We start from the raw sequence: 27865 nt of genomic DNA on the forward strand, positions 1-27865 counted from the left end.
TAAAAATACAAAAGTCAACTTAGTAAAATATAATGTAAGTAATCATATCTAGCGAGGACATTTCTCTCAACTTATACAACAATACTCAAGTAGATATTCTTAGCAGAATATTACAAAATCAAAATGTAATTAAATCTTTATTTTTCAGAAAAATATATCACAGTCCATAGATTTATCATGACTAAAAACCAGGGTCATCAATTCTTTATGCCACAAACAAAATTCAAGTCAAGACTTGCATTGGCATAACATTAGCACAAGACATGCACATAATTAAGAAACATAGCAGCTTTTAACCTTTTGGAGCCCAAGGCCATTTTCACATGTAACCCCCTTGATGCCCAAGCCGATTTTGAGCAAAATGCAGAGTTCCAATTAAATGTGTGTAGATCAGAGGCTAATTGCCCTAGAGAGATGAATGATATACCGTTGTACACAGAATGAATCACAGATTCAGACGATATAAAATTTATGCACATTCTGTGTATATATGGAGGGGGGAAGAGGAATCCACACCCCCCAATTTTTTTTTTAAAATGGTGCCCCCCCCCCCCAAGGAATTTAAAAGGTCAACATGCACATAGAAATTATCACTGACATGTAAAGCAAAGATGATGATAAAGTCTTGGGAAGAGTCACACTTCACTCAACAAATCTATGGCACTTGGGCACAAAACGAGTCTCACGTACGCACAATCTTCCAGGAGGAAAAGCTAGAACAGAGTGACAAAAGCACGCCAATTCTTGCAGCTACTTCCAAATTCTATTTTTAGACAATGCAGGGTAACCTTTTTAGCCATTTGTGAAACACAGTGCTCAAGAACAAAAGCTTTTCTTCAGCATGCCTCGAACTAACATTATTACGATGCAGTTTCAACAACCCCTCTTCCCCCTCCCCCAACTCACAACCCCCGCTTGCTCCCGCACGGAAAACATTCCTTTTGACCTCGGGTACCGATATACAAACTTCCTTCCAATGCAGTTTCCAGGGGTGAGGGAAACGCATTGCTTTAGGACAACAAAGCCGGCCTTCCTTTGTCGGCAAAATTTTTCCCTTGAAAAAAAGATGCAAAAAAGAAGTTGCATTTTTCCCACAATTTTCATGAAAAGAAGAAACGTGCAACAATCATTTCTGTTAAATACATGTGTTAACAACAATATGAAAAAAGAAAATCGAAATTCTAGCCAAAAATAGCAAAGTTATAACGTAAAAACTACGACCGAGACGATCGGGCCCCCCAGGGTTACATGAGAGCATCTCGATCGAGACAATCGGGCTCCTAGAGGTTAAATATTATCTATTAGCACAGAATGTGCAACCTAGCTCTGGTATCATTCTAATGTCTAGTAAATTTTAAAAGCTTTATTAATATGATTATTTTTAAACACTTATCTTCATTTATGCAACATATTCACTTTATCAAATATACAGAATAGCAGATAGTACTAGTTTGCTATTCTTACCAGAATATGTAATGATATTCATGAGTACTATACAATTCAAGTTCAAAGCCTGATAAGAGGTACATAATCATAATTTTTAAAGTGTGGTACAAAATCCATGTTCCAAAGCATGCCAAATGTGGACGAGGTGTATCAGACTTCAGAGATAAGTTGTGGAGGAATGCATCTACACGTTCAGCCTAAAACAAAAAGAAAGGGAATTAATATAACAAAAATCCATTAGCTTAGATTTGTTTAATGTGATGAACATTGCTTTCAATATGAATTAATGTGAGTGATGAAATAGAGAAAAATGTTTCTGAATTTTCTTGATACAAAATCCTAAAGTAGTGTTCTTCATGCTGCAATGCTTTCTTTGGTATTTGTACATTCAAAAGCATCCTCTCCCTCTCCTGTCTTGAACAGTCCTTTTGACAATAGAATGTTTTGGTTGATTTATTTATTTCTATTTTTGTTATTTAGTGTCACATGCTGCCACTTTTGGATAATTGCAACAATAAAGATGATAGGATGAAATTGATGAAAGGACAAAGAACACCCATGTCAATGTTGGGATTAGAACCAGGGAACTTTGGTGGTGAGATTGAAAGTCGATCACTTAATGTGCAGTTTCATTTTGTAAAATGTGATTATGATTACAATGAAAAATTCTCACTGACAAATACGAAGGCACTTATGCACAGCAGTTCCCTAAAAGGACTAGTCAAGCCTGTTACTGGTGTCAGTTGACCTCTTCTGGCTTTCACTGCTCCAACCACATCTTAATGACATTGGAAGAAATTGATATTACATCTCTATGTAGGTTAGTCAGAGGATTTTTAATTCTGTAATTATTTCATCGTTCTGTAGCAACAGTTGAAATCACAACTAAAACGTGATTCCATACAGTGGGAAACATAAAAAATAACAGGCAAATTATCCATAGCTATTTTCATTCATTTTGCTTTCATTGTTCGTGTTTTTAAGGAATTCAATCTATTTTCATGCAGAAGTTATCAACAGCCTTGTGGATGTTTTTGTTTGAATTCTTCAACCATGCATTCCAAAAAAAAAAAGTGAGTAGACATTGTGATGGACAAGCTGCCTCATAACATTTATGTATCCCACAGTGTCATGTGTTGAAAACTTAGTGATTGTCCTACATGCATTTCTGTGACATTCAATATATTTTACAGGTGTCCATATGAAATTTTTGAGGATACCTACATAAAATTTGTCGATACAGTTAACTAATATTCTACAGGTCTTACATAAAATTGCAAGAATTCTGACACTACACAACTCCAGTGGGTTTTGCCTTCGAAAAGAAACACATTTATTTTACAAAACCAGGCTATATGAATTATACTTTTATGATAGTAACAAAATGCCAGAATTTTTCACTATCTTACTTATAGAAATATCAGATTGTAAAATTATCAGTAATGTTTACTAATTTATCTCCTTACAACAGATATGCCTATATTGGCTGCTATCAATTGAGTACCAATTAGTTTGTATGATCTCTAATAAATCTACTGATCCTCTTCTCCGAATTATTTTAGAACTCCACAAAAATAACTCAATTTTTACTTTGCTTGGGTAGAAAGTTCATGAATGAACATGCTGCAAACTAGAAACAAAGGCACTATGTTCCACTCTTATTCCCTCAGTATATACACAAACTTATTTCAAACACTAACTCTTATTGCCCACAAGTTATATCCTGCAAATATATTATTTATTTATGGAAGAGAATCATTAATTCGATACTTTAAGAAAAATACCATAGCAAAAGCATAGTTACTTCATCTTGCAAAGTTGCAAAATCCTCTAAGAGATGAGCTAATTTATCTCTCTGCCGAGCACGGTTATGTCCACATATTTGTATCAAACTGCCAAAAGGTCGAACACAATGGCTTAGAAATGTATCAACATATTCTTTGGCCTGGAAAAAATAATAATACACTGAAAATAACTGAATCAATTATACACAATAGGAAAGCTTAAACAGATGTATGTAAGAGGAAACATAACTAATAACATAAAGCTTACACCTTATGTGAATACAATGCCTAATCAAAGAATAAAATATATGCCAGAAAGTAATACCAAAAATAAAGGTTATCATATGTTTATACGAGGGTTACCCATAAAGTAAATTCTAGTAGGCTATTAAGAAAAAACAAGAACATATTTACAAATCATTTGCACAACATTTCGACACTGTTACCATCATTGTTGAGAGACTTGTCATAGCAGGGCACTAGTTTGTGTATTCCTTCATCACAGAATGATGCCACCTGTGATACAAACCATGGGTTGAAGTGTTTGTTGATGAAGTGTGAATTCACTCCATGCACTGCTGCTTCAATTCAGGGGTTGCATGTAACACTCATGACTCATCCCCGGCTTCATTCACTGTATCATATCAGAAAGGCTCATGCACTGGCCTACTGTTTCACATTGTGTTCTTCCATAAGCATATTCAGCACCCAGCATGCACACAATTTTCCAAAATTCAAGTATATTAGACACAATTTTGTGAAGAAGTAACTGAAATTTGTGAAAAATGCAGGGTAGTGACATAATGGTGAACTGTCTGGACTTCAACTGCACAACATATCCGCATAATTCATTGGACAGTCACACCCATATCTGCACCATTGAATCATGGCATGTTCTTTATATGCCTCACAAAGATTATGATAATTTTCAAAAAGTTGATGTTCCTTGTTTGAAGATACAGATTACTGATAGCATTTCACTTGTAGCAAGTTTCTCGACTTTTTCTTTAAACATTATAAACATAGAGCATGATGTGTAAATGCTATTCAAATGTCTGCAAATTGTGTACGTGCCTTGCCAAAGAATCACTGAACTCAGCATGCATGTACACCAAAGTGACAGTAGTGTTGCAGTATGACAGATCATAAGTTCTCTAGTTGAAAATGTTGTATATAAAAATAATCACGCTGTACAAATTACAACTTTGCCAGCAATGTGTAAAAAACTACAATGGCAATCACGCTGTACAAATTATAACTTTGACAGCACTGCAAAGAAAAGTCATATTGGCAATCGCATTGTATAAAATAGAGAAATAGGAGGGTGGAGATATTCAGTGGCTTAGCTTAATGGAAGCGGTGGCTGTAAGTTTTTGCGATGCATGTGAATCGGATTGTTTTCTAACAAATTTCAAGCATGTTTGCATGTAAAAATTAATAAAAATCTGAATTTACTAACACCAGACTTGTTTTTTGACATTTTTCATGAGTTAGCGTATGTGGTTTAAGCCTGAAAGGTAAAAATCCAAGTAAGGAAGTTGGTCCCCTGCGATTCTCCAGTTGCCAGAAGTGCTACGAGAATAGGTAGGCGGTCATGAAAGATCATGAGACTCAGTACGCTGTCTCAAAGATTATTCGTCTAAAGATTATAATGTGAAATATTTTACATTATCATCGCAACTAGTTTGCAAAAACGAAATATGTGATTCCACGATTGTGATAGTGTTCAACTAGTTCTTGTTTGGTGCAAAGTGAATTTAAGTGGTTTTACGTGAAAAATAAGAAATATGGAGCAAATATTGGCTGAATTACGAGCTATCTCGAAGTCACAAGAGGAACTTAAACAGGAGTTAGGACAAGTGAAAGCAGAATTTAAGAGTGATCTAAAGAATCTAGAAAAATATATAAGAGCTGATCTGAACATTCAACTGAATGTCATGCAGAAAGATGTGTCCCTATACAGGCAAGAATGCATTTCTAGGAATGAGAAGGTTAGGAGTGAAACCCAGAAAGTTGACATGGAAGTGAGAAAATTGATAGAAGAAAAGGATGAATTGCATCAGGAACTGGTGGTTGTGAAAAACAAACTTTTTGAACTGGAAGAAAGAATAGAAAACAATCAAGCCAAGACTGTATGGTGTCATCGTCAAGTACAAGTACCAGAGTCTGTCAAAAAGAAGCCTGCATTTTCACCTGTAGATCACCAGGAATCTACTGAAGAGCCATCAGAAGCTGAAGAATGGTTTAATTTTATTGCTGGTAAATCCCATACAAGTGAAAATATTCCCATCGAAACTAGTGAATTACAAAATGGTAATGTTTTGCCATGAGGTAGAACATTTAGTGGGTATTGTGAACAATACAGTGTTGCCCGTTTTGTCAGGTGTAGCTCAACAAGTTAAAGTTCTACAGAATTCAACTACTACTATGCTACACAGGTTTCGGGAAAGTGACTCAGATAGTTCACCCAGCACAATTAGCTGTCATTCATCTGGGCTTAAGAGTAGAAAAAAGAATAGGTCTAGGAAAAAGTCTCCCTTAGCCAATGTGAATGATAATGATAGTGTAACAACACTTTTCCCTAATGGAACAAGTAAGAGTGTTTCTAGGTGCAAAGAAAATCAAGTTTCCTCACATGTTACTAAAATATATTTCTTGAAGTCAGATCAATTAAATAGGTTTCCGAAATTCTCTGGAGTTTCTAGTGAACTAATCCCATCTGAATTCTTAGATGATGTCGAAGAGAATTTCGAGTTATTTCAAATAGCAGAAACAGATTTTATGACTTATGTACCAACGCTGCTAACAAAAGATGCTAAGCAATGGTACAAGATCTCAAAGCAAAAATTTTCAGATTACCAATCTTTCAAAATTCAGTTTCTGAATCATTATCAAAATTCTAATTGGAAAACAACGATGCTCACCAAAATCTTGAATTCCCAGTATCAAAAGTCTGTTCATGGGTCACTGCTAACATTTTTCATGGACCAATGGAAAATTTTGCAGATTGTTCAACCTACCACTGACGAAGCACAAAGGCTAGCTCAAATTGCTACTTTGATGCCTTTCAAAATCAAGGAAATTTTCATAATGAAACCTGTTACCGAGCTGAGTGAAGCCATAACGGTAATAGAAAATTCCGAAGACCTTAGCAAAACTTCATTACGTGAAAGGCCACAGGCAGTATTTAACAGAAGAACTAAAAACTTTGATAGTAATAGAAACGTAGCAGTTATTCAAACTAAATGTACTGATCAGTCTAAAGACAGAGGTGACAAACTCAAGTGCGAGGTTGTTGATCATTTCAGCACAGAGCGTAACTCGAAAAGAAATGTAATCACCAATTCTAATAAGTCTACTTTTTCGGGAAACGAGTAAGTCGCTCATGTCGAGAGGGAGGTGTCATGAGTGTACCTGCTAATCCTCCTTTGCAACAACCCAACTCTAGTAATCTTAATCACACACACAAAAAATTTTACAATTCAGTCAAAACAAATACCGAAGCACAGGTCATTGAACCCTTGTACAATAATGTCCATTTGCTAGGTGATTCCATGATGATCCGCGTAGCAGAAACCTTGGCAAACTACACTGTTTCATATGATTCACTAGGTAAACGGAACATAGGGTTATGTACTAGCAGCCAAACTATTTCCAACCTATCTCAAAAGATCTGTCCAGATACCAAAGTTGGTAATAAAGTGATGTTGCTTATTGGCACCAATGATTTTTTGAGATATACAGAGCTACACAAAATGAAAAGTGACCTCAAAGGTTTAATACACAAGTTATTACCTTTAACGAATCAGTTAATATTACTCACATTACCACCAATCCCAAAGTTATTAACTGCTGACAATCCTGATTTGTGGAGTCAGTGGAATAATTTTCTAATGGAGTTAGGGAATGATGAGAATCTCATTGTAGTGAATATTAGTCATCTGTTTTTGAATGCAGATTCCAGTATAAAATTGGATCTATTTGAAAAACACTTAGGAAATCCAAGGAATGGCCGAATTGATTTAATTCATTGGTCAAAGTCTGGGATGAATGTAGTTTTTGATTTCTTGAAACAAAAGGGTCTGTTCAATGATGTCAATCAAAATGAAATCACAGTCCAGGCAGACATACACCAGTTTAACTCGTTAAACTAGTTACGAGCTCATGTCAAAAAGCAGGTGATGTGAGTGATGCGATAAATCCTGCTATTCATTTTATAAACTTAAGTGAATGTGATGAAATAGATTGCAGTGCAGAAATCAAAAATTGTAAGCAACCCATAAATACTAATAGCAAGCGTAAACCTTCTGCTCACATAAAAGTAAGAATAAACAATAAGGAATATACTTCTTTACTCGATAGTGGCGCTGAGGTCAGTGTTCTCTCGGAAACCCTGTGGAAGTCTATTTGTACTCAGGCTTCTAAACCACGGCTATTGCCAGTTACGGGAATTAAATTAGTTGACTATACAGGGAAAAGGAAAGACAAACTAATAGGTTCCACTCATTTGAACGTTGAAATTTGTGGACTTTCCTTTTACATTAAATTCCTGGTAGTCAGACATTTAAAAGTAGACATTATTCTCGGTTTAGATGTCCTATACAATATTGATAGTACTTTAGACTTTGTCCAGCGAGGCTTACTCTTGGAATCGAGCGAAGGAAGCAAATTCTCCAAATTTATCGCTGTCTCAAATGAAAGTTGTCCGGAAGAAGAGTTAGATTTCAGACCTTCTGTATCTAACATATCCCCACGGTCATCCTCTCATCCTTCTGATGAAGACTTGTGGAGAAGGGTTAAAGAGTGTGAACATTTAAATGAGTCACAAAGGATAGCTTTATTTCAGTTGTTAAAACAATATAAAACATTGTTTTCTGAATTACCAGGTCTCTGTAACAAGTATACACACACAATAGAACTGGATACTTCCACACCAATAGTTAACAAAAACTATCCAATACCATTAGCATATAGGGATGAAGTTGGCAGGCAAATAGAACAAATGTTCAACTTAGGCATTATTGAATATTCTGAATCAGAGTACTTATGTCCTCTCCTAGTTGTAGTCAAGCCCGGAGGAGGCATTCGTCTCTGCTTAGATCAAAGAAATATCAACAAACATGTCAAGCTTGAGCAATTACATCCTATGAACATAAATGAACTCTTAATGAGTTTCCATGGATGTCAATGTTTGTCCTCCCTAGATTTGGTTAATGCTTTCTGGCAGGTCCCCTTACACCCCAAAGCAAGAAAGTATACTGCTTTCAGTTTTCAGGGAAAACTTTACCAGTTCACAAGGGTAGTGTTCGGATCAATCAATGGAACGTCTGCTTTCATTAATGCTCTGACACGAACCTTGGAAGGTACGGAATCTTTTACAGTATGTTATGTAGACGACGTAATTGTCAAAAGCACGTCTTTCGAACAACATCTTTTTCACTTAAGACTTATTTTTGACAAGTTACAAGATGCCAACATGACACTGAGACTGGACAAATGTAGGTTTTGTCAAGTCAAGGTGGAATTTTTAGGGCATTCTATCAGTGCACAGGGTTATGAGAAATCTCCCAAGTATGTTCAAACCATAAAAGACTTACCTGTCCCTTGCAATATCAAGCAACTGCAGAAAGTCTTGGGAAGTTTCAATTGGCTATCAAAATATGTTAAAGATTATGCCATCATGGCACATCCCTTGTACCACTTATTGAAAAAAAGCAAAAAGTGGGAATGGGATGAAAGTGCACAATGCTCCTTTGAGTTGTTGAAACAGTCCATTATTGCAGAAACAATGCTTTACCATCCAGATTTGAACAAACCATTCTTTGTTCAAACTGATGGATCAAATATAGGCATTGCAGGATATTGTTTTCAACTGGTAGACAACAACATGCGTCCGATTGGATTCGTGTCAAGGATTTTGAAACCTTTTGAGAAATCATATACGTCCACTGAAGTAGAAGTGTTAGCAATACTCTTTACACTGGACAAATTTAAATCACTGTTGTTAGGTAGAAAATTTACTGTTATCACAGATCATAAATCCCTCACGTGGTTAGAATCTGCACACACTTGGAACAATAGGCTGACTAGATGGTTTATTCAAATACAACAGTACTCATTGCATGTCGAGTATTGTAGAGGTAAAGAAAACCTCTTGGCAGACCTGTTGAGCCGATCTTTTAATGACCATGATAATGAACTCATATTCATGAATAACTTTGAGTATCTTGATGAGTCATTAATATGTGATAAAAACAATTTTGTTAATGAACAAAATAGTGATCCGTATTGCAGTGGTGTTAAATCTGTTCTCGCTAGTTGTGAAAGTTCACAACAGAGCAAACATCGAAACTGGAAGAATATATACCTTATTCACAATGATCTACTTACCATCAAAGATTTTCACAATACAAACCGGATAAGAATATGCGTGCCTCAATCATTAGTAAATCTTGTACTGCACAAGTATCATGATCAAGGTGGTCATTTTGGCACAGACAAGACACTCGGTAAAATTTACCAAATATTTTACTGGCCTCATATGAAAAGAGACACAAAGTCTTACATCACTGATTGTGAAATTTGCATGAAAAATAAACCAGATAAACATCCTCCTAAGTATCTGGAAATCATGCACAAACCCTCAAAACCAGGTGAAATATTATTTATTGATTTACAAGGTCCATTCATACGTTCCTCCAAAGGTGAAAAATATTTACTAACAGTATTAGATTCTGCTAGCCGTTATCTTGTGGCATATCCTATTGGCAATAGTACAGCTTCCATCGTAACTAGAAAACTAACACATTCTTACTTCATCCATTTGGGAATACCAACAATCATTATATGTGACAATGGTCCACAATTTCGTGCAGAACATTTTACAAAAGGTATGCATGCTCTCAATGTAAAAATTTTTTACATACCCAGTTATCATCCAAGTGCTAACTTAGTGGAGAGATATCACCAGGAAATAAATAGATTGATGCGTATATTTTGCAATGGTAAACATAAGCAATGGTCTAGCCATGTTGCTGCCATTTTACATCTGTTAAATAATTCAATTTGTTCCAGTACAGGTTATGCTCCTATAGAACTCAGGCTAAATATTGAACCTCAAAATATCTGTAAAAAAGTACTAACGGATCGCATTCCTGATGTAGAGATGTGGAAAAATAAGCTGCTTATGGCAGAAACATGTAGTTTCAATAAGAGACAAAAACATATTATAAAACAGCATGAAAAACAAGCAACAAAAAATCCAGTAAAGCAAGGCGATCTGATCTTCATAAAACTGCATCCTCAAAGTGACACTATCACTTGCATTATAAAAAAATATTGTAATTTATACCAAGGTCCTTTTGTTTGTATGCAAATTCATGATGATAACACAGTGAAAGCCATATGCTGCAACACTGGAAAAGACATTACAAATATTTCCGTAAAAAATATCAAAGCTTGGCATTGTTCATTGGACAAACAAAAACTTTGGATAAACAAACTTTTAAGCATGCGTAACGATTTGCAACTTCATGAGTTAGGTTTGGAGCAGTTGCATGATGCTGTCTAACTATATTTATTAAGAGCATGATAACAAATTGTAAATTATAGTGGTACCATATTTGTGATATGTGGAGTTTGTGGATACATGTTGTCTATTGCATGTTATGAATGTATGCATGTTAATTTATGTATGCGAGATGCATATGTTATGATTTTATCTGTGCATGCAAATTGTACATGATGTGTTTTCTTTTTTTTTTACTGATGCATGTAAACTGCACGTGTGTTGTTTTGTGTTTATTCTTGAAAATTGTACAAATTTGGTTCTGCGATTATGCATACAAACTGTACATATGTGTATTCTGTTTTGTGTTTATGCATGTTAAGTTATTTAATATATGAATCTGATATTTTGTCATAATCTTACATGTTATATGTTTGTTTATGTGGTGTTTGTTTTGTAACTAACTTCTTGCATGTAGACAATGTCATAATTTTAGTAATGCATGAAGTATTTGACATTTCTTCTTGATTCTCAGTAAGAAAGTCAAATTTCCCAACCCCGGGGAATTTATGACAGATCATAAGTTCTCTAGTTGAAAATGTTGTATATAAAAATAATCACGCTGTACAAATTACAACTTTGCCAGCAATGTGTAAAAAACTACAATGGCAATCACGCTGTACAAATTATAACTTTGACAGCACTGCAAAGAAAAGTCATATTGGCAATCGCATTGTATAAAATAGAGAAATAGGAGGGTGGAGATATTCAGTGGCTTAGCTTAATGGAAGCGGTGGCTGTAAGTTTTTGCGATGCATGTGAATCGGATTGTTTTCTAACAAATTTCAAGCATGTTTGCATGTAAAAATTAATAAAAATCTGAATTTACTAACACCAGACTTGTTTTTTGACATTTTTCATGAGTTAGCGTATGTGGTTTAAGCCTGAAAGGTAAAAATCCAAGTAAGGAAGTTGGTCCCCTGCGATTCTCCAGTTGCCAGAAGTGCTACGAGAATAGGTAGGCGGTCATAGCAGATACATATTTTTAAATGAAACTTATTTTGTGGATATCCTCGTACAAAATCTTGTAACAATATTAGTTTTATTTTAAAAGATACAGTGCTTATTACACAATAGAGTATCCATTTTCTAATCCCTAAACAATTCGAGAACCAGGCAGAAAGTTCAATTCACAAAAAATTTAATAGTCAGAATAAGAATCTTTACCAACAGGCCTGAGCCTAGGGTCCACTAATCTGTGACGAGGCGTGACATTTTTACGTAGTCATTGCAAGATTTGCCGAATTTCAGGATTGATATTTTAACCAGGAAGGAGATGGGGTGCAATAATTCTGCAGGATAAACGGCGAGGTCATTGCCCTTTCAAATTTGAAAGCTCACTGCAATACAATAGACATTTAAATGACAAAGGAATAATAGAATAAAATAAGCTGACCCATACGATGAGAATTATGAAATCTTATTAACTTGCATTCCTTCTGTAATTAAATATAACAAATTAACATGAATGAATTATGAAGAAAAATAGGTCTCATTAAGTTAAAATCTTACTTGAACAGAAACTTTAGCCTCCCTGCTTTCGTGCTTTTGTGAAATCTACAACTCGTGCATTTCTTTATTTCCTCTTATTACTCCAAGAGAGGAATTTTTCAGTGGATAATACAGCCAAACTGCACATTTGCTTCAGTTGATCTTGAATGTATGTATGTATGAGTTCTCTTGAGAGCAGAAAAAAACTCAACCTCAACTGCAATAGTGCGCAAAATAATTTAGCTATAGCCTGTACAAGCTAACTGTGGTGCAACGCCACGCATAGCGTCAGAGAAGTGAGGGAAATCTATTGGCCAGAGCAAAGCAGCAGACACTGATGGGAAGGCTGGTAACTTCAGTCGGTTTCCCCCAACTCCATGCAATTTCATTCCTATCACGTGTTCATTGGTGGAACCGTCTTGTGACACTACTTGCGTAGAGACTTGTTTTCGTTTGCCTGCTCCACAGTAAGCTGGGACGGAGTATAAACTGAAAACTTTTTTTAAAAGCATTGTCTAAATTTTCGCTTATCATAAATGCTACCAATTTACATGGCGATTTATCGTAGTGCAGTTCTATAAAACACTATCAGTTCATTTCTAATACCTTGTGAATCAAAAACATATGGATTAAACTGTATTTCCAAGTCAGCAAGCAGATTTTCTGTAATTAAAAAACACCTTCTGCATCTTCATTCAGGCACTCAAAGCCATACCTGGTTCCACATACTGTGACTGCCGAGATCAGCCAAAATATGCCAAACACTACCAAGACATCATGGATGTGCTAGTTAGTCTCAGTGCATCGGATTTCACTTTGGCTGCCGGAATGTTCACGGGTAACAGCAGCATTGCACTCAAGAGGAACCGTAGCGGGCCTGGGCTCTCATTTCGATGCACTAAACTTTGCGAATCCCTTGCATATTTCTAGCAGTTTCATGCTGACATTTGACTAATTTCGCACAAACTTTAGAATATTCTCACTCCTTTTTTGGTCCTTCCCTAATAAATTTAAAAAATATTATATTTTTCTTTTTCTTGGTCATTGCCTCTGGCACTAATTTGAAGTGCCAAAATTAAATGTGATCCAGGAACTTCCTTTCACTTATTTCACATTTGCTTCAAACTATTTTCAACCTGTAGTGGCATTAAACTAATTCTTTAGTAATCCACATCTACATAATTCAAAAAAAAAAATTCACAGGGAATATTTGGGGAAGGACGAAATTTTCACTGGTCTTCACTGTGCTAAACACAATGTGTTTGTAAAAACACATAGTATTTCTGTCATTCTTAGACATATATGTACAGTCAAGGACACTTCTGGTTTGTAAAAATTCTATTTACTTTCCATGGATGTATTACAACCCAGAAGCATCTGTGACTATACAATTAAACACAATAATTTATTTAATTAACTGTCCACTGGGCTGAAGAGAAAATATTATACTTGTTTCCACATATGAATGTCCGTGAAAGCAGCAGCTCTGGGGCTCAATCAGCCTCTCATTAATGGGTACCCAGATGCAACACTAGGAAGTAAAGGCAATCAGAACATGGTGCTCATCATTTAGCTCCACTAAACTCCAGGACTCAAAATGCTTTCAATGGGAAAAAATGCAGATTTAAATGCACTATTATGCATTATGTACAGATTTTATATTATTAACCTTTCAAATTCAGACAACAGCAACAAAAACAATGTCATCGTCATCACACCACCACCACCAAGCTCTCTTGATTAACAGTTCTGGCAATTCAGTTCAAAACCAAGAACATTAAGATATATATATACTATTTTAATTTTAATTAAAATGAACAGACTGTTGTGAAGGACTTTAGGATTTTCTTTTATAATACACAATTATATTGACAAACTCACACTACAATCATTTGATCATATTTTGCTTCTTCAGATTCATTTTCACAACTACGATATGTAACCATAAAATGGAGAATTTATAAAGCTTCAAATTTTAATCACACGTCCTCACCTGTGAATGGTTTAGCAATGTTGACTTTGGCATCAAAACAGGAGGACATATGAAGTTCTTCGCTGCATCTTTCAGTACGTCAACAAAGTTATGGACCCCAAGTACACGATTACAATGTGGTAGATACAAGAGCTGAAGAATGGATCTTGAGAGAATGCATGGACTTTGCCGACTAAATTCTATAAAGAAGTCCTGAAAGAAATGGAAAAACAAAGAAATTTCAAAAGGAGCAACTTGCAAACCACTCTGTTCGGAATGTTATAAGGCGATCATTTTCATGATATATTTATATTTTTTAGCACTTACAATTTCAAAAGTTAACATTTAGTTTACCAAATTTCACACATTTCAAGCTTTTCCACAATGAAAATTAGAGCTAAGAAAAGTATTTAAAAATTCATTTTTCCATATTCTAAAAAAAACATAAAATGTCCATTTTCTACAAACGGTTGTAACAAATTTATATAGAGGAAACTGATACAGTGGAATCTCGATTTTACTTTTTCAGGGGATACGCTGAAAAAACTTAAAATGTGGGAAAATGTAAAATAGAGGAAAATTTTGTAACATTTTGCTGTGTTAGGACCATCAAGATTGAATGTATAATGCAGAAAAATGTAAAATCCGGGAATGTAAAATTGGGTTTCCACTGTACGATGCATAAAGTGTAAAAATGGAAACAAGAGAAAAAGGAACTTTTACAGGTCTGTAACTCAATGTAAAATTTTACCATTTCATTGTTACATTTTATGAATATAAATGTTATTATAAATGTTGATGTAAAATATTTCTAAATGTAAAGTTTCTTTTTTCTAAGGAAACACCTATCAAGGCAATCTTATAAAGCAAAGTTATTCACAAATTCTTCTTGCATGTGCACTCAGAAAGGAATGACTCGCCCAGCCTGTTACACCCTGAATCTACACGAGTAATATCATTTTATACAACTTTATTACAAGAAAAATTCAAGGATAAAAATAATAGAGCTTTAGCATAAGAAAATATGCTGTGCTGTTAGTAGTGAGGCTATTACAAACAAGTAATGATGCTGCTCCATTATTCTAGAATCATGTCAGTTTGCAATGTCCACAACATTCGTTAGTTTCATACCCCACTGATAGATTAAGTATATTGTTTGCTTGTATTCATTCATATAATTGGCCCTTCTACTTCTTTGGCTTAATTGTGATGATAATTAGGATAGGATGCTCATTATTAAGAGGCTGATAGAAATCTTAATTAAATTAGACAACAGCTTAGACATAAGCAGAAATCATCATCTCTGCATCAATTAAAATAGCGACTCAGGGAATTTACCACATCCTGCACAGCAAACCTACTTAAAAATATTCACAAATTATTATTAATTTTACATTCAAAAGGAACAAGGCAATGGCATGATCTTTTTGTGGGAATGGGCAAGCAAAGAAACCCCCTCTCCCCTTAAATGATGCTATCCTTCGTATTGACCCTCAAAATTTAATTATATGTACAAAGTATGTAATTTTGGCCTGCCATTCCTTTTCTACTTTCCAGGGAGAAATACATAGGCCTCTTCCACTTCTTCCAGACATTTTAGATACACATGACTGAAATATACAAAGTGCTACTGTATTTGTTAATGCTGCTACCAATATACACTTGTACTCCTTGATATTCATAAAGGACTTACAACTATCAACGATACTTACCAAAGCACTGTGGAATGAAGTACAGCTGGTTATCTTGCAAACAACCTTCAGTCGATTAAGCAGCTCCTCAAAATACTCCAATGCTTCCTCCCTTGACTTTATCTTTGTATACCGAGGGAAAGTTGGAGGCAATAATCGTTGATTAACAAGTGGATCGAAGCCCATGATTGTTGGGTGGTCACCTACAAGGAAACCAATAAAAATATTTCAACATAATGAACACTAATACATGTTATCTACATCTTCCGATCACGTCATGATGACAAACAAAATTAACAAAGAAATCAGGAAAAAGTGTATTCCAATGTAATTTAAGTCAAATGACATTAGAGTTCTTGCCAACGAAAAAAAAATTATCATAAAACTGCAATCTGAAAAGAAAAATGGTTTTACTATCAGGCAGTAAAATAGGTGTAAACTGATAAAATTATACAATGAAAAATGCTGAAAGTACAGATTTGATATGTTAAAATAAAAGGAAATAGATTAAAAAGAGGCATGATCACACCAAATGTCAAACCACACATTTGAGAACATTGTTAGAATAAATATTTGAATTTTATTTGATTGCAATGACTAGATATCAAACAGTTTGAATTCCTTTACAGAATAAATCAACAGATGGCCATTTTCAATTGAAAATGGCAAAAATAATAATCAATTATATCATTCTTTTCATAAAACAGCAAATAGTGGCTTGGAATTTACTCTGATTTCACAATTCTATGATGATGAGATTGTTCATATGACACAAACTGGAAGATTAATAGATGAAACTGATAAAAATCATTTAAACAATTTTTGCATATATCAAGTTTACAGAATCATACACTGCAGCCTCCTATGATCTTGCAGATAACTTAGTGGTAACACCGTCACATTGTAATCAATGTGTCCTGGGTTTCATCCTGGTAGAGGAACATTGCATAGTGATTTGGATCCCACTTTAAACTGTAGGTCTACTCCAGATTAAACTATCCGAGCATAAGTGGATTTAAAATAAACCAACACAAAACAGAACTAAAGCCTCTTGTTTAGACATACACACAAATGTGGTGAGAAAAGTTTGGCATCTCATTAAAAAGATAGGGTCTCCCGATGGCATAGTGGTAATGTTATAATCAAGGGGTCCAGAGTTTGATATCCATTGGAGGCACATAGTGGTTCAGATCCCACTTTAAACTGCTGGTCCAGTTCCGATTAGCCTTACTGTGCATAAAGTGGGCTTAATTCACAAAACTCACTCACTCGAAAAATATGTTTTATGCTTTGTGTTAGAGTTGTAATTATCTTATTCTTGTTACTGATGAAGTGACACAAAGCAACGTTCATGTATAGGACCAAGTCCAAATGCATAACATTGGATAGAGAGATTGTAAACTGACAGTCAACATGCTTGGTGACTTGCGGAGTTGCTGATGCCTTGTGATAATATGATCATTATCAAGAAATGATACAACATGTGGGGTAAATTGGTGGTAATTATCAAAATATTACAATTATCTCCATACCAATAATACATATTTAAAATCAATGAATACCAAAGAAAAGTACATGCACTGAAATATATGTCCCAGGATTGCCAACCTTCACAATGAACATCCCTTTTAAGACTAAGTGGAATTTTTTAGGAAGATCATGATACCACCGCTATGGGGTAATTTGGGCAATTTGGTGGCTCATGGTATTTTCATTGTATTTCTGCATTCTGTCACTAGTGCGGTAATAAGTTTATCCACTGAACTTTACTCATAGAAAAATGTAGTTTCAAATTAAAAAATAATCTGTTCTATACAGTATTGGTGTGTATGTCCCTTTTGTTAAATGCCAATTTGTAGACAGTGGTACCGAAATGAGAAGGGACCCATAGAATGCAAGTCAGGTATTTTCATGAAGAACAAGACTTCTTTACCTAAAAAAAGAAAAAAATGACTGTGTGTACGTAAGCAAATAGGGGGAAAAAACACTTCTGAGTGCAACTTTGTAAATAAGAAAACTAAAACAAATGAGGTACACAGGTCAGTTGGGTTTAAACACTTCCAGTTTTTACACCAGACAAAATTCTAACAAGTGAAGAAAATATAATTTATGAGGATCCAAATTTCACCTGAAACCATCCTTACTCCATGCATCTGCAGAAAATAAAATGTGCAGTGTGACAGACACAGACTGTGCAACAGAATCTTATGTAAACCTTGAATAAACAATAATAGAAACGCAGCATAAATAATGCCTTGTTTCATTTCAGCACAGTCACCTTTACACAGGAACATACAAATTGATCCACCAGTGCCTGTGAGTTCCAGATGCATGGGTTTAACTCCTGCAAATTGAATTATACATCTCAGAATGTTTAACATGACGTGACAACATTTTATCGTCATATCCTATAAGAATACAAGAAAAGCAATCTACATTTTCGTAGATATTCTTACAAATACTAACAGCATTTGATACCACCAAATTACACCACATTCAATTTGGTGGTATTTTTCATAGGGCCATATATTCGTATGGAAAACAAATTTTGCAAAACTACTATTGAAATTACAAAGGACATGTAGCACATTTATATTAAAAACAATAACTCATACCTTATTTGTTAATAGTCACAAAAAAACAGGCTGGAACATTAAAATTAGTCCCAATTAACAACTCCACAAAACATCAATCAAAATTATACTTCATGTGATATGCTATTTCTGACTCAGAAACATACGTGAAAATCAGCAAAATAGTAAGAAAACTTAAAATTAATACAATTTTCCACAAGATTTCTGTGAAGGGTCAGTTATTGGTGTGGAAAAAGATATCTGGAATTTAGGGTCATATCATAAGTTTACACAATACCCTATGTATGACACAAGGTAATTTGTTTATACTTCTGGTATATATATTTATTTTTATGCAATATTTCAATTATAACCAACAGCCCATGCATAATTTCATTTCCATATCTATATCTAAGTTCGGTAGAAACATTATCAATAATGAATCCGATACAAAGCAACTATTAGTGGTAACAATAAGGATGAAATACACAAACATAGATGCAAAAATGAAACTGAAAACTCCTTTGAACAAAGTAAATTTTGTGAATACGATTTCAACTTTTATATAAAAAAACAATTTAAGAAAAATCATTAACATGCACATACAACATAAAATGTCTACAAAATTTTCAATATTTTAGCTTTTGATATTTGTCTGTAAACCCTATCAGTGAAGTATGTGATGGTTATTGTACACATTTGCACATTACCTGCCTGATTTGAAATTGAATGAATCTCCTATTAACAAAAATGTTTTCATTTTTTTGTTGTTGGTTTTTCAGAAGAAGAGCAAATTTCCCCAACTTTTCCAGTTTTCCAGATTTAAACTGACAAGACAAGACTCTAAATTAGCAGAGTTACCCCCACACCCCCTATACGCCTTCATGGCATGGTGCTAAGCACAGGGGAACACTTTACTTTACTTTTTACAGCAATAACAGAAGAATTGGACATACAGATCATGTTAGCAAGTTATTAAACCAAAGAGAAAACACTGAATTACGGTAACTATTAACTACAACCACCTTAGAAAGAACTTTGCACTTACTTTTTGGCCCTTGGTCAGGATGAGTTTCTGGTTGAATTCCTTTTCGTACAGTTTTTTGCAAAATCAAAAGAACTTCAAGGCACCCAGCTATAAATCTTTGACATTCATTTAATGCTGGCTGTTCTCTTTTGCCCAAACTGATTAGAGCTTGGTAAAACATTCTTGTAAACTTTATTCGAGAATATAATGCCAGGAGATCTTCATGCTGAAAGACAATAGCATTAAATGCGTAAGAAAATGGCAATAAAAATAATCATCCACTAAGCCGAGCGCCAGGTCAACTTTGCAGCAACTTTTCGCACATGTAGATCCAAACGTGTGCAAAGAATATAGTTCCATTGAGATGGGTTCTATTCCGACATAACTGCATACTTGCAAGGAAACAGTTAATACATTTGTAATATGTAGACAAAATAATATATACATTAGCAGATATGTACCTGATCGGTTGCAATCACTGAGCAGACGAACTTGGAACCGCAGATCACCAACTAGGTTGTCGATAGCGGTCAATGATCACTTAAACTCAAGAGTTAGTCGAGGTGGACTTGAATACGGTTGCAGTACGCGTGGAATGATCAATCCGTCTGACACCAGTGTTGCAGACCGTACTATTTTAACCCCACATTTATCATGATTCATTGCTAATCGAGCTGCACAGCAACGAGAATGGCTGAATCGAGGACTTCTGTTGAGCACGCGGTTTCGCCCGAATGTTATTTTAGGCAGCATTCAAGAGGGAAAGCTCTCCAAAGTCAAGCCAAACAAGTTGTTTTAAATGTATATTCATCCTTAAGGCAACAATATCCGGATAAGACAGGACGTGAGGTGATGAGCATGACATCGGTGTTGACAGGTGTCAGTGAACATTCCATGTACGCGGCGAAGAGTGTTTTTTTTTTTAAAACAGGTAATATGGAAACACCAGGCAAGAAGAGGCCCCTTGCTAAAGGAAATCGTTCATTAATGGTGGTGTTGGATGATTTCTCCAAGCGACTTATTTGCCAGAAAGTACACCAGTTTTACCTTCGCAATGAACTTCGAACCTAAAAAAAACTGGTGCAGGCAATAAGAAGTGAGAGTGATTTACCACCAATGAGTGCTCGAACTGTGTGCCGGGTGTTGAATGATTTGGGTTTTGAGTTTAGTAGGAGGAAACGATCGCCTGTGTTGCTGGAGAGTGAAGATATTGTTGTTTGGCGACACAAGTATCTCAGTGCTATTAAAAGTTATCGCCGCGGGGGAAAAAACCAACAAAAAAACATATTTATTATTTGGACGAGACATGGGTCACAGCGGGACACACTTTGAATAAAGCATGGGAGGATACCACTGTGCGAAACCACCGCCAGGCTTTTGTTGAAGGGCTGAGCACTGGATTAAAGCAGCAGACTGGGAAAGTGAGGGGGGGAGGCTTATTGTTACACACATTGGCAGCAACGAAGGCTTTGTGGAAGATGCTTGTTTACAGTTCCGTGAATGAATGAACCCACTTTGAACCAAACATAATATTTTGCTTCAATGAGGCTCCTTTTCAAAATTTATATGTGCTTTATTTTACTTCGCTTTTATGCCACTTTTTGGCTAATTACGAAGATTGGGATGAGTAACGATATGATGAAATTAATGGACACTCACACACATTCATGCCCAGGCCGGGATTAGAATTCAGGACCTCTGGCGTCGTAGCGAGTTTTAAAATTGAGAATAAAATTGATTAATAACATTTTTAACAAAAGAAATGTGTGTGCATGCTGAAACGTCCCTCGCGTAAACACCTACCAGCTTAGAACAGGAGAGAGACAATGAGATACCTCTGGGCACAGATCAGGGTTACTAACGTTACAAATATATGGAAAGAAACAACAGATTTAACCCACTACTGAGGGTACAATTCGTACTATATTCTTGATTAATTATGTGCAAATATTAAATAACTTTGAAGTCTTTTCATACAGTAATTTTCTTCTATTTTTATTTTTTATTAATTCTAACCAATCTTCTTCGGGCTTCTTCTTCTTATAATCAAGATGGCATCTTCTTCTTATGGCCTCTTCTTCTTATAATCAGTATGGCATCTTCTTCTTATAATTAATATGGCATCTTCTTCTTATAGCCTCTTCTTCTTATAATCAATATGGCATCTTCTTCTTATGATTAATATGGCATCTTCTTCTTATGATTAAATTACCTTCTTCTTGCAATTAATAAGGTTTCTTCTTATAATTAATAATGATTCTTCTTCTTATAATTGCTACGGCTGCTTCATATTGTGTACTTTTTCTTCTTTCTTTTCTTTATCGATCTTTTCAAATTGATGGAAATATTAATAACACCGGTCTCCAGACAAACAAAGAGAAAGGGGTTAGTTAAAGATCGCCACCTGGCCGGCGCTAACCTTGACTTGGAGCTACAATGTATGCGCCTCCAAATGTGCTTGGGTGCTGCCTAGAAATGGCGCTACACCTGGGGAAAACAACCCAAAAGCCGCACGAAACTCTCAGTTCGTGGGAACTGTAATAGACACAAAATCGTTTTTCTTGTATGTACGCATTGCTTGCATGATAGAATTATTTTCCTGTAGTTTACGGTTATGACACAAAATCGAAATTGCAATTCGACTTCTTTAATTTTGTATATTAATCGCTTATGTCATTACTGAATTTCCTTAGCTTTTCTCCTTATTTATATCCTGTTATTATTTTAAACTTGTTTATTTATTTCCTTATACTTAGTATTAATATATACAATCGTTATTTCATCACATCTACTCTTTCCGTTGTCTCTATTTACAATCGTATAAGTTCTCCTGGGTGGTGCCATCTCTTACCCACTTTCCAAACGTATTTATGCAGCATCTTTTATAACCGTTGTTCCTCTTGCATGCTGCCATCTATGGTCCTTTATTTCAAAGACAAGCAACGCAGTTTGTGTACGTGACAATGCGGGCGTGCATGTGTGTAGGATGCACGATCATTTATGAACATAACACGTTGTGTTATGGAGAATACCGGAACCCTTTTTCCTCACAAAAAGTTATTTTTAACATTTTTTTTATTTATTTTCCTTAGCTTTTTTGATACTTTTGGCTAATCGCGAAGATGAGGATGAGTGATGATATCAAAAATTGATGAAGGAACACTCTCAAACAACACCCGTGCTTGATGTATGAAATATCATTATCCTTGCCTAGCACCCCCTTAATATTATCGCGCAAACAGTAACTTCTGGTATTGTAAGGAATCCGTAGCACAAATGGCATAGTTTTGTGAGAAGTGCATGCCCTTCTCTAGCAAAAAATAGGTTTAATTTTGAATACAAAATTGTACTGCACATTCCAGATTTTCAACAAGTTATTTTACGTAACATACTTGTCGTTAACTGGTACATTGTATAACACGATCAATAACAAATCACGCTGTTTTTTGTGGTATATAAACTTCAAGTTTATATGTCTTATAAGGAATGGATGCTTGCAAATGGTGCAACAAACTTTTTAATAAATTTAATCTTTGTAAACCAAAAGCAATAACTTATCATAAATTCAAGAGACGCATGTCGTTAATTTTACTTTCTTCCTTTTTGATTGCTCGATACAACCTAATTCTCCCCTGCACACGCACCCTCATGTTTCAAAGATATTTCACGATTGAACAATAACACATTTATTACACAGTTTATGCACACAAAGTGATTAAAAATTAAAAATTGTGTGGTTTAGGAGACTAAAGAAGTAGAAATACATTCCGCTTGACATGCATGTACGGGTTTTGATGTGTTGATGGGTTGGCAACACTGCCGATTCTCTCATTGTCTGACGAAGACGAAGAGCTCGGCGGTTCAGGTAAGACTGGCATGGATGATTCTGAGCACCGTACTCACGTGGATTAATACATAAAACCTGCTACAAACTTGACCTGGCACGTGGCTTAACTGCCTATGACTTAATTTCTTATCCATAAAGCAAGTTGCATAAATTTCATTAAAAAAAAACAATAGATTGAATCTGTTATAAAAAAGGTTGAAGATCATAAAAAGGATAAAGTGTTGTTTGAACTCCTCTAAACTGGCAATCAAAATTACACTGCAAATATACAAAAATGTGTATCATTTAAGGATAGAGCAATGTGAGGATTTTTTCCTATGCCAAATGTGGTAGCAAACAAACTACAATATTGCATATGTAAAGCTTCATGTTTCTGTGCTGCAAATGGGATGTTCTTATTCTGATTAATTTCGAAACCATGCTGCCTACATTAACTGAGGATACGGCATCTGATCTGCAATATTAAAACAGTGTTTGCCGCATCCATCATGAAAACTACAGTACACATGAATAAAGAAGAAGTTTCCTTGGGCAATCAACCAGGTAATTTACGGATAGGGTTCCGAACTTTGAATCCCTGAAGATGAGAGTGACGTTAGCTCTCGAAAGCTAGGAGCCACATCCGGAAATTACCTGGTTGACTGCCCGAGAAAACTTCTTCTTTATTCGCAAGCAGGAAAGCTTCAAGAATTTTTACAGTGTACATATCTATATCTCAATTGGATTTATTCTTCATCACTTTGCTGCTTCTTGAGTTACTTGTGATGAATTGATGATATACAGGGTGCAAAAAAGTTTGGACAACACCAAAAAAACTGCTATATAAATATATAAATCTAAATCACTAACTTTTCAAAAACTTTTATTACGCTAATAATAACAAAAAATACAAATTACAATAAGTGCTCAAAGTTGCATCCATTTGGCTCAATACATTTGCGAAATCGTCTCCTCTGTGGGGTCATCTTGACCCCATAGAGGGTTATACTGGATAGGGTTCAGGTGCCAGTGTGCAAGACTGTAGTTACAAGGGTGTACTACATGTAAGTGAGATTGACTTTTGGGTGCCTTCTCGGACGGTCACCCCTTCAATCGAGATCATTCATTCATGAATACCTACATCAATTTATTCAGTCTATCCACCTATATTTACTAATACCCACCCATCCAATTTTGATATGAGATTTATATATATACACATACATGTGCATGCATGCACTCACAAACTAAATGCTCACTTACTTCTCTTTGTGTGTCCGGGTCCTTTTGTTCAGCAGCTCTGGCTCTTGTGTTTTTCAGTTTACGACGTAGTTCCTCTTCAACTTCACGTAACATGCCCAAAGCCCGAGATTCTGAAACATCTGGCACCAGACGATAACCATATGCCATTGGCTGAAAATCTTCTTCTTCATACACTGAAGCCCTGTAAGTTACACATTAGCAAATAAACTCTGTTACTCCTGGGGTAACACAAGTTATAAGGTTTTTAGTCAGTTTCTATTAAGTATCAATATCCATTTTAACCTACAGGTAAGATTTATTCCATTACCAATGTCTTTGATGAAAAATATGGATCGTTGTTAAAGGAACTTGTTTAACATTAGACATTATACCATTTAAAATAATGTAAAGGGTTTGACGCTTCGTCCGGGAGACCGAAGTCCCCAGTTCGAGGTGCCAAACAACTCTACCGCTGGTCCGTTGGTTCAGGGTTCCGCGGCCGCCCGATTGGATGGTCGTCGGTCCTTGGTTCGCGTCTCCGGTTAAGGAAACACGAATCCTACCACCAGGTAACGGTTTAATTCCAGGTTCGTGTCACCGGGTCGGTTATTTACACCTCCGGCGGTAAGCCACGTCGTGCATAAAGTGGTGCCGTTGCTCATTTATAGCAATAAAAATAATAATAATTGTTGTAATAATAGAAAACTATAACCCTTCTGGTCAATGGTGACAAGCTATGCTTCAAACTCAGGACTAAAACCAAAAATATCGACCATACAAGGATATACATCTATACCTATATATAAATGAATCAAGAACACCTGTAGGATAACGAATATATATGTGTATTCGGTAAAAATAAACACAACAATTGATAATATAACACATTACATATCCCCTCACACTCATTCAATCATGCTCTCACACACACACGCTGCAGGGGTGAACACAAGATACCATTACATGATAAAATATCTAACTGCCTCTTTGGTTTATCTCCCGTGTACCTTCGAACATTTGGGATTTCTATTAGCCCCTTAGGCTTGCTTTCAATGTAAATACGCACGGCCAGCGCTCTGTCACGTATGAGACGCGATTAGCTATATTCCTTTCCCGGATTCTCTGGAGTAAGAGAACGCGAACGCGTTCTGTGCGCATGTTGAAGGGTGTGCGCCTTGTCCAATGAACGCGCGGAGGGGAGGGGCATCCACGGGAGGGGGCGACTCGACTGCTCATTCGCGGTTCAGTAGTTCCGTAGTAAACATGTCAGCTCGCAAGTCTAGGGGAACTCTGCATTCAGGAGAGCGCCTCATGTGTTCGAGAACAACTTGTTTGAAAAGTTTAAAACACATGGCTTTGTTTTTTACAAATGTTCAAAACAAAGTGTTTGAAACATGTTTTTCAGACTTGTTTAAAACACATTTTGATACATGATGTTTCATAGTTTGTGGTTATTTGCATGTTTTTTGAAAATGTATGTTTAAATTTGTTTTAATTTTTTTTCTGTTCTTCGTAGCATCAAAAGACAAATAAACGTGCAATATTATTTGTTATTTGTGTAAAACAATACACTGGTCATTGTTAAGAATAAAAGAAGAAATTGGCAGGAGAAAGCCTTTTTTGCTTTATGGCCGTTACACCGCACAACACTTCGTTACTTTCATCCGCACCCTTCCCCACCTAGTCTGGCCCCACCCACAAGCTTTCCCCTCTGCGCGTCCCTACTCCAGAGAATCCGGAAAAGCAGTATAGGCGTCATAGTTTCCAAAAGTAAATAATAATTGACATTACACTTGTTGAGGCACTACTATGCAAAAAGAATAAGCATACACTAAAGGAATGACAAGAGGAAATTAACTTATTACAAGTACACGATTGCTGATATTAAAAACGACAGTAATATAAACTAGGATATATTAAAAATGATTAAGTCGGCTATACTATTTAGTACCTAGTTTTCTACTACATATATATATCAAAGAGCACGGTAAAAGTCAAATAATTAATTATATAAATACTCGGCGCGAGAATAGGAGAAACAATAACAAATCGTAGGTCTTTTACATTTATAGAATTTCGAAGGGTGAGCGAAATAGGTTCTTAATTTTTGAAGATTTATAGTACTTTTGATTTGTTTGGCCAAAATAATTAGTAATTGCAGGCAACATTGTTCGATTTCATCTCACTTTGTCTTATGACGAACCAGTGGCGAAGTAGGTGGACAAATGTTCACTCTCACACATAAAGAGATAACTGGAGGATACTATACCGACTCAATGGCGGCGTGGTCCTCGCTGATGTCAACGGTCCTTGTTGCGGCGTCCCGACGACACTCGTGGCCATGCCAGTCTGTCCTCCTGGCGAGCGAAAACTGTCTCTTCGACTTCGACGTAACATTAATTTTTCTTCCCTTTTTCCATCTCGGCGACAAAGATGGGCGGAAAAAGCACCTCGCTTCCATCTGTCTGCTCGGGACATTGCATCCGATTGTGGCTTAAATGGCCGTTCGGCGATACACAGGGCGTTGGGTCGTCTAAGGGTTGACGTCGTTTCATCTCTCTCTTTCTCTCTATCTCTTCTCCTCTTCTCGGCGTAGCATCCGTCTCACCGGTGTCGACTTTGTCGTACTGTCGTCTCTCATCTGGGTTGGAAATGCGAGTTGTCGTTGCGGCGTGGCTTTCATCTCAGACGCCTTTATGCAAGCGTCGTGGTGCGGTTCTCTTGACTTAAGGCGTCGCATAGTTAAGCAAGCGTTGTGGCTTCTTCTCTTGGCTTCATGGCAGCAGTAATCGGAAACCCGAAGGTCCCGTCCCTCTCGTAGTTTTCAGCCGCCCATGTTTATTCACTGTCCCTCCTTACAAAAAAGGGAAAAACACAACTGGAGCACGTGAAACACGTAATTAACACGGTCTCAATTCCTGGCACTGTCACTGTGATCACACACTCACAACAATTAACACGACGTGGTCAAAAAGTTAAAGCAAAGTTCTGTATCTCGCGCAAAGTGACGCGGAGATGGTGTTCGGTCTAGTTATGACGCTAAACTGTATTGGTCCTCTGGAGTCCAGGGGTATTTAGGGAAAACTTGAAACTTCAAAAATCAACCGCCTCGAAGTCCGTTAGCTTAGAAAAAATGCTGGACAGTGGTCCTTCTTCCAGCCTCGTTGTCCACTTGGGGGGTTGGGGGCGAAGAAAAAACAGAGCAGTCCTCACACGTGTTGCGAAAGAACTCCCCCTCGGTCGGCA

At 36.1% G+C, this 27865-nt stretch overlaps 1 protein-coding gene across 1 annotated transcript in view; it reads right to left on the reverse strand.

Moving 5' to 3' along the window:
- Positions 1–27865, reverse strand: part of Naa35 (N-alpha-acetyltransferase 35) — a 55775-nt gene that overhangs the window by 9912 nt on the left and 17998 nt on the right. Inside the window, exons 5-10 of the mRNA XM_083130907.1 lie at positions 24641–24821; positions 19573–19777; positions 15973–16154; positions 14282–14473; positions 3251–3391; positions 1465–1643 (exon numbers count right to left, since the gene is read on the reverse strand). Coding sequence (XP_082987033.1) covers positions 1465–1643; positions 3251–3391; positions 14282–14473; positions 15973–16154; positions 19573–19777; positions 24641–24821 — 1080 coding nt within the window. The remainder of the gene's footprint in view (positions 1–1464; positions 1644–3250; positions 3392–14281; positions 14474–15972; positions 16155–19572; positions 19778–24640; positions 24822–27865) is intronic.

This window comes from Lepisma saccharinum, chromosome 11, assembly GCF_977018435.1.
Source record: "Lepisma saccharinum chromosome 11, izLepSacc3.1, whole genome shotgun sequence".
Taxonomy (NCBI): domain Eukaryota; kingdom Metazoa; phylum Arthropoda; class Insecta; order Zygentoma; family Lepismatidae; genus Lepisma; species Lepisma saccharinum.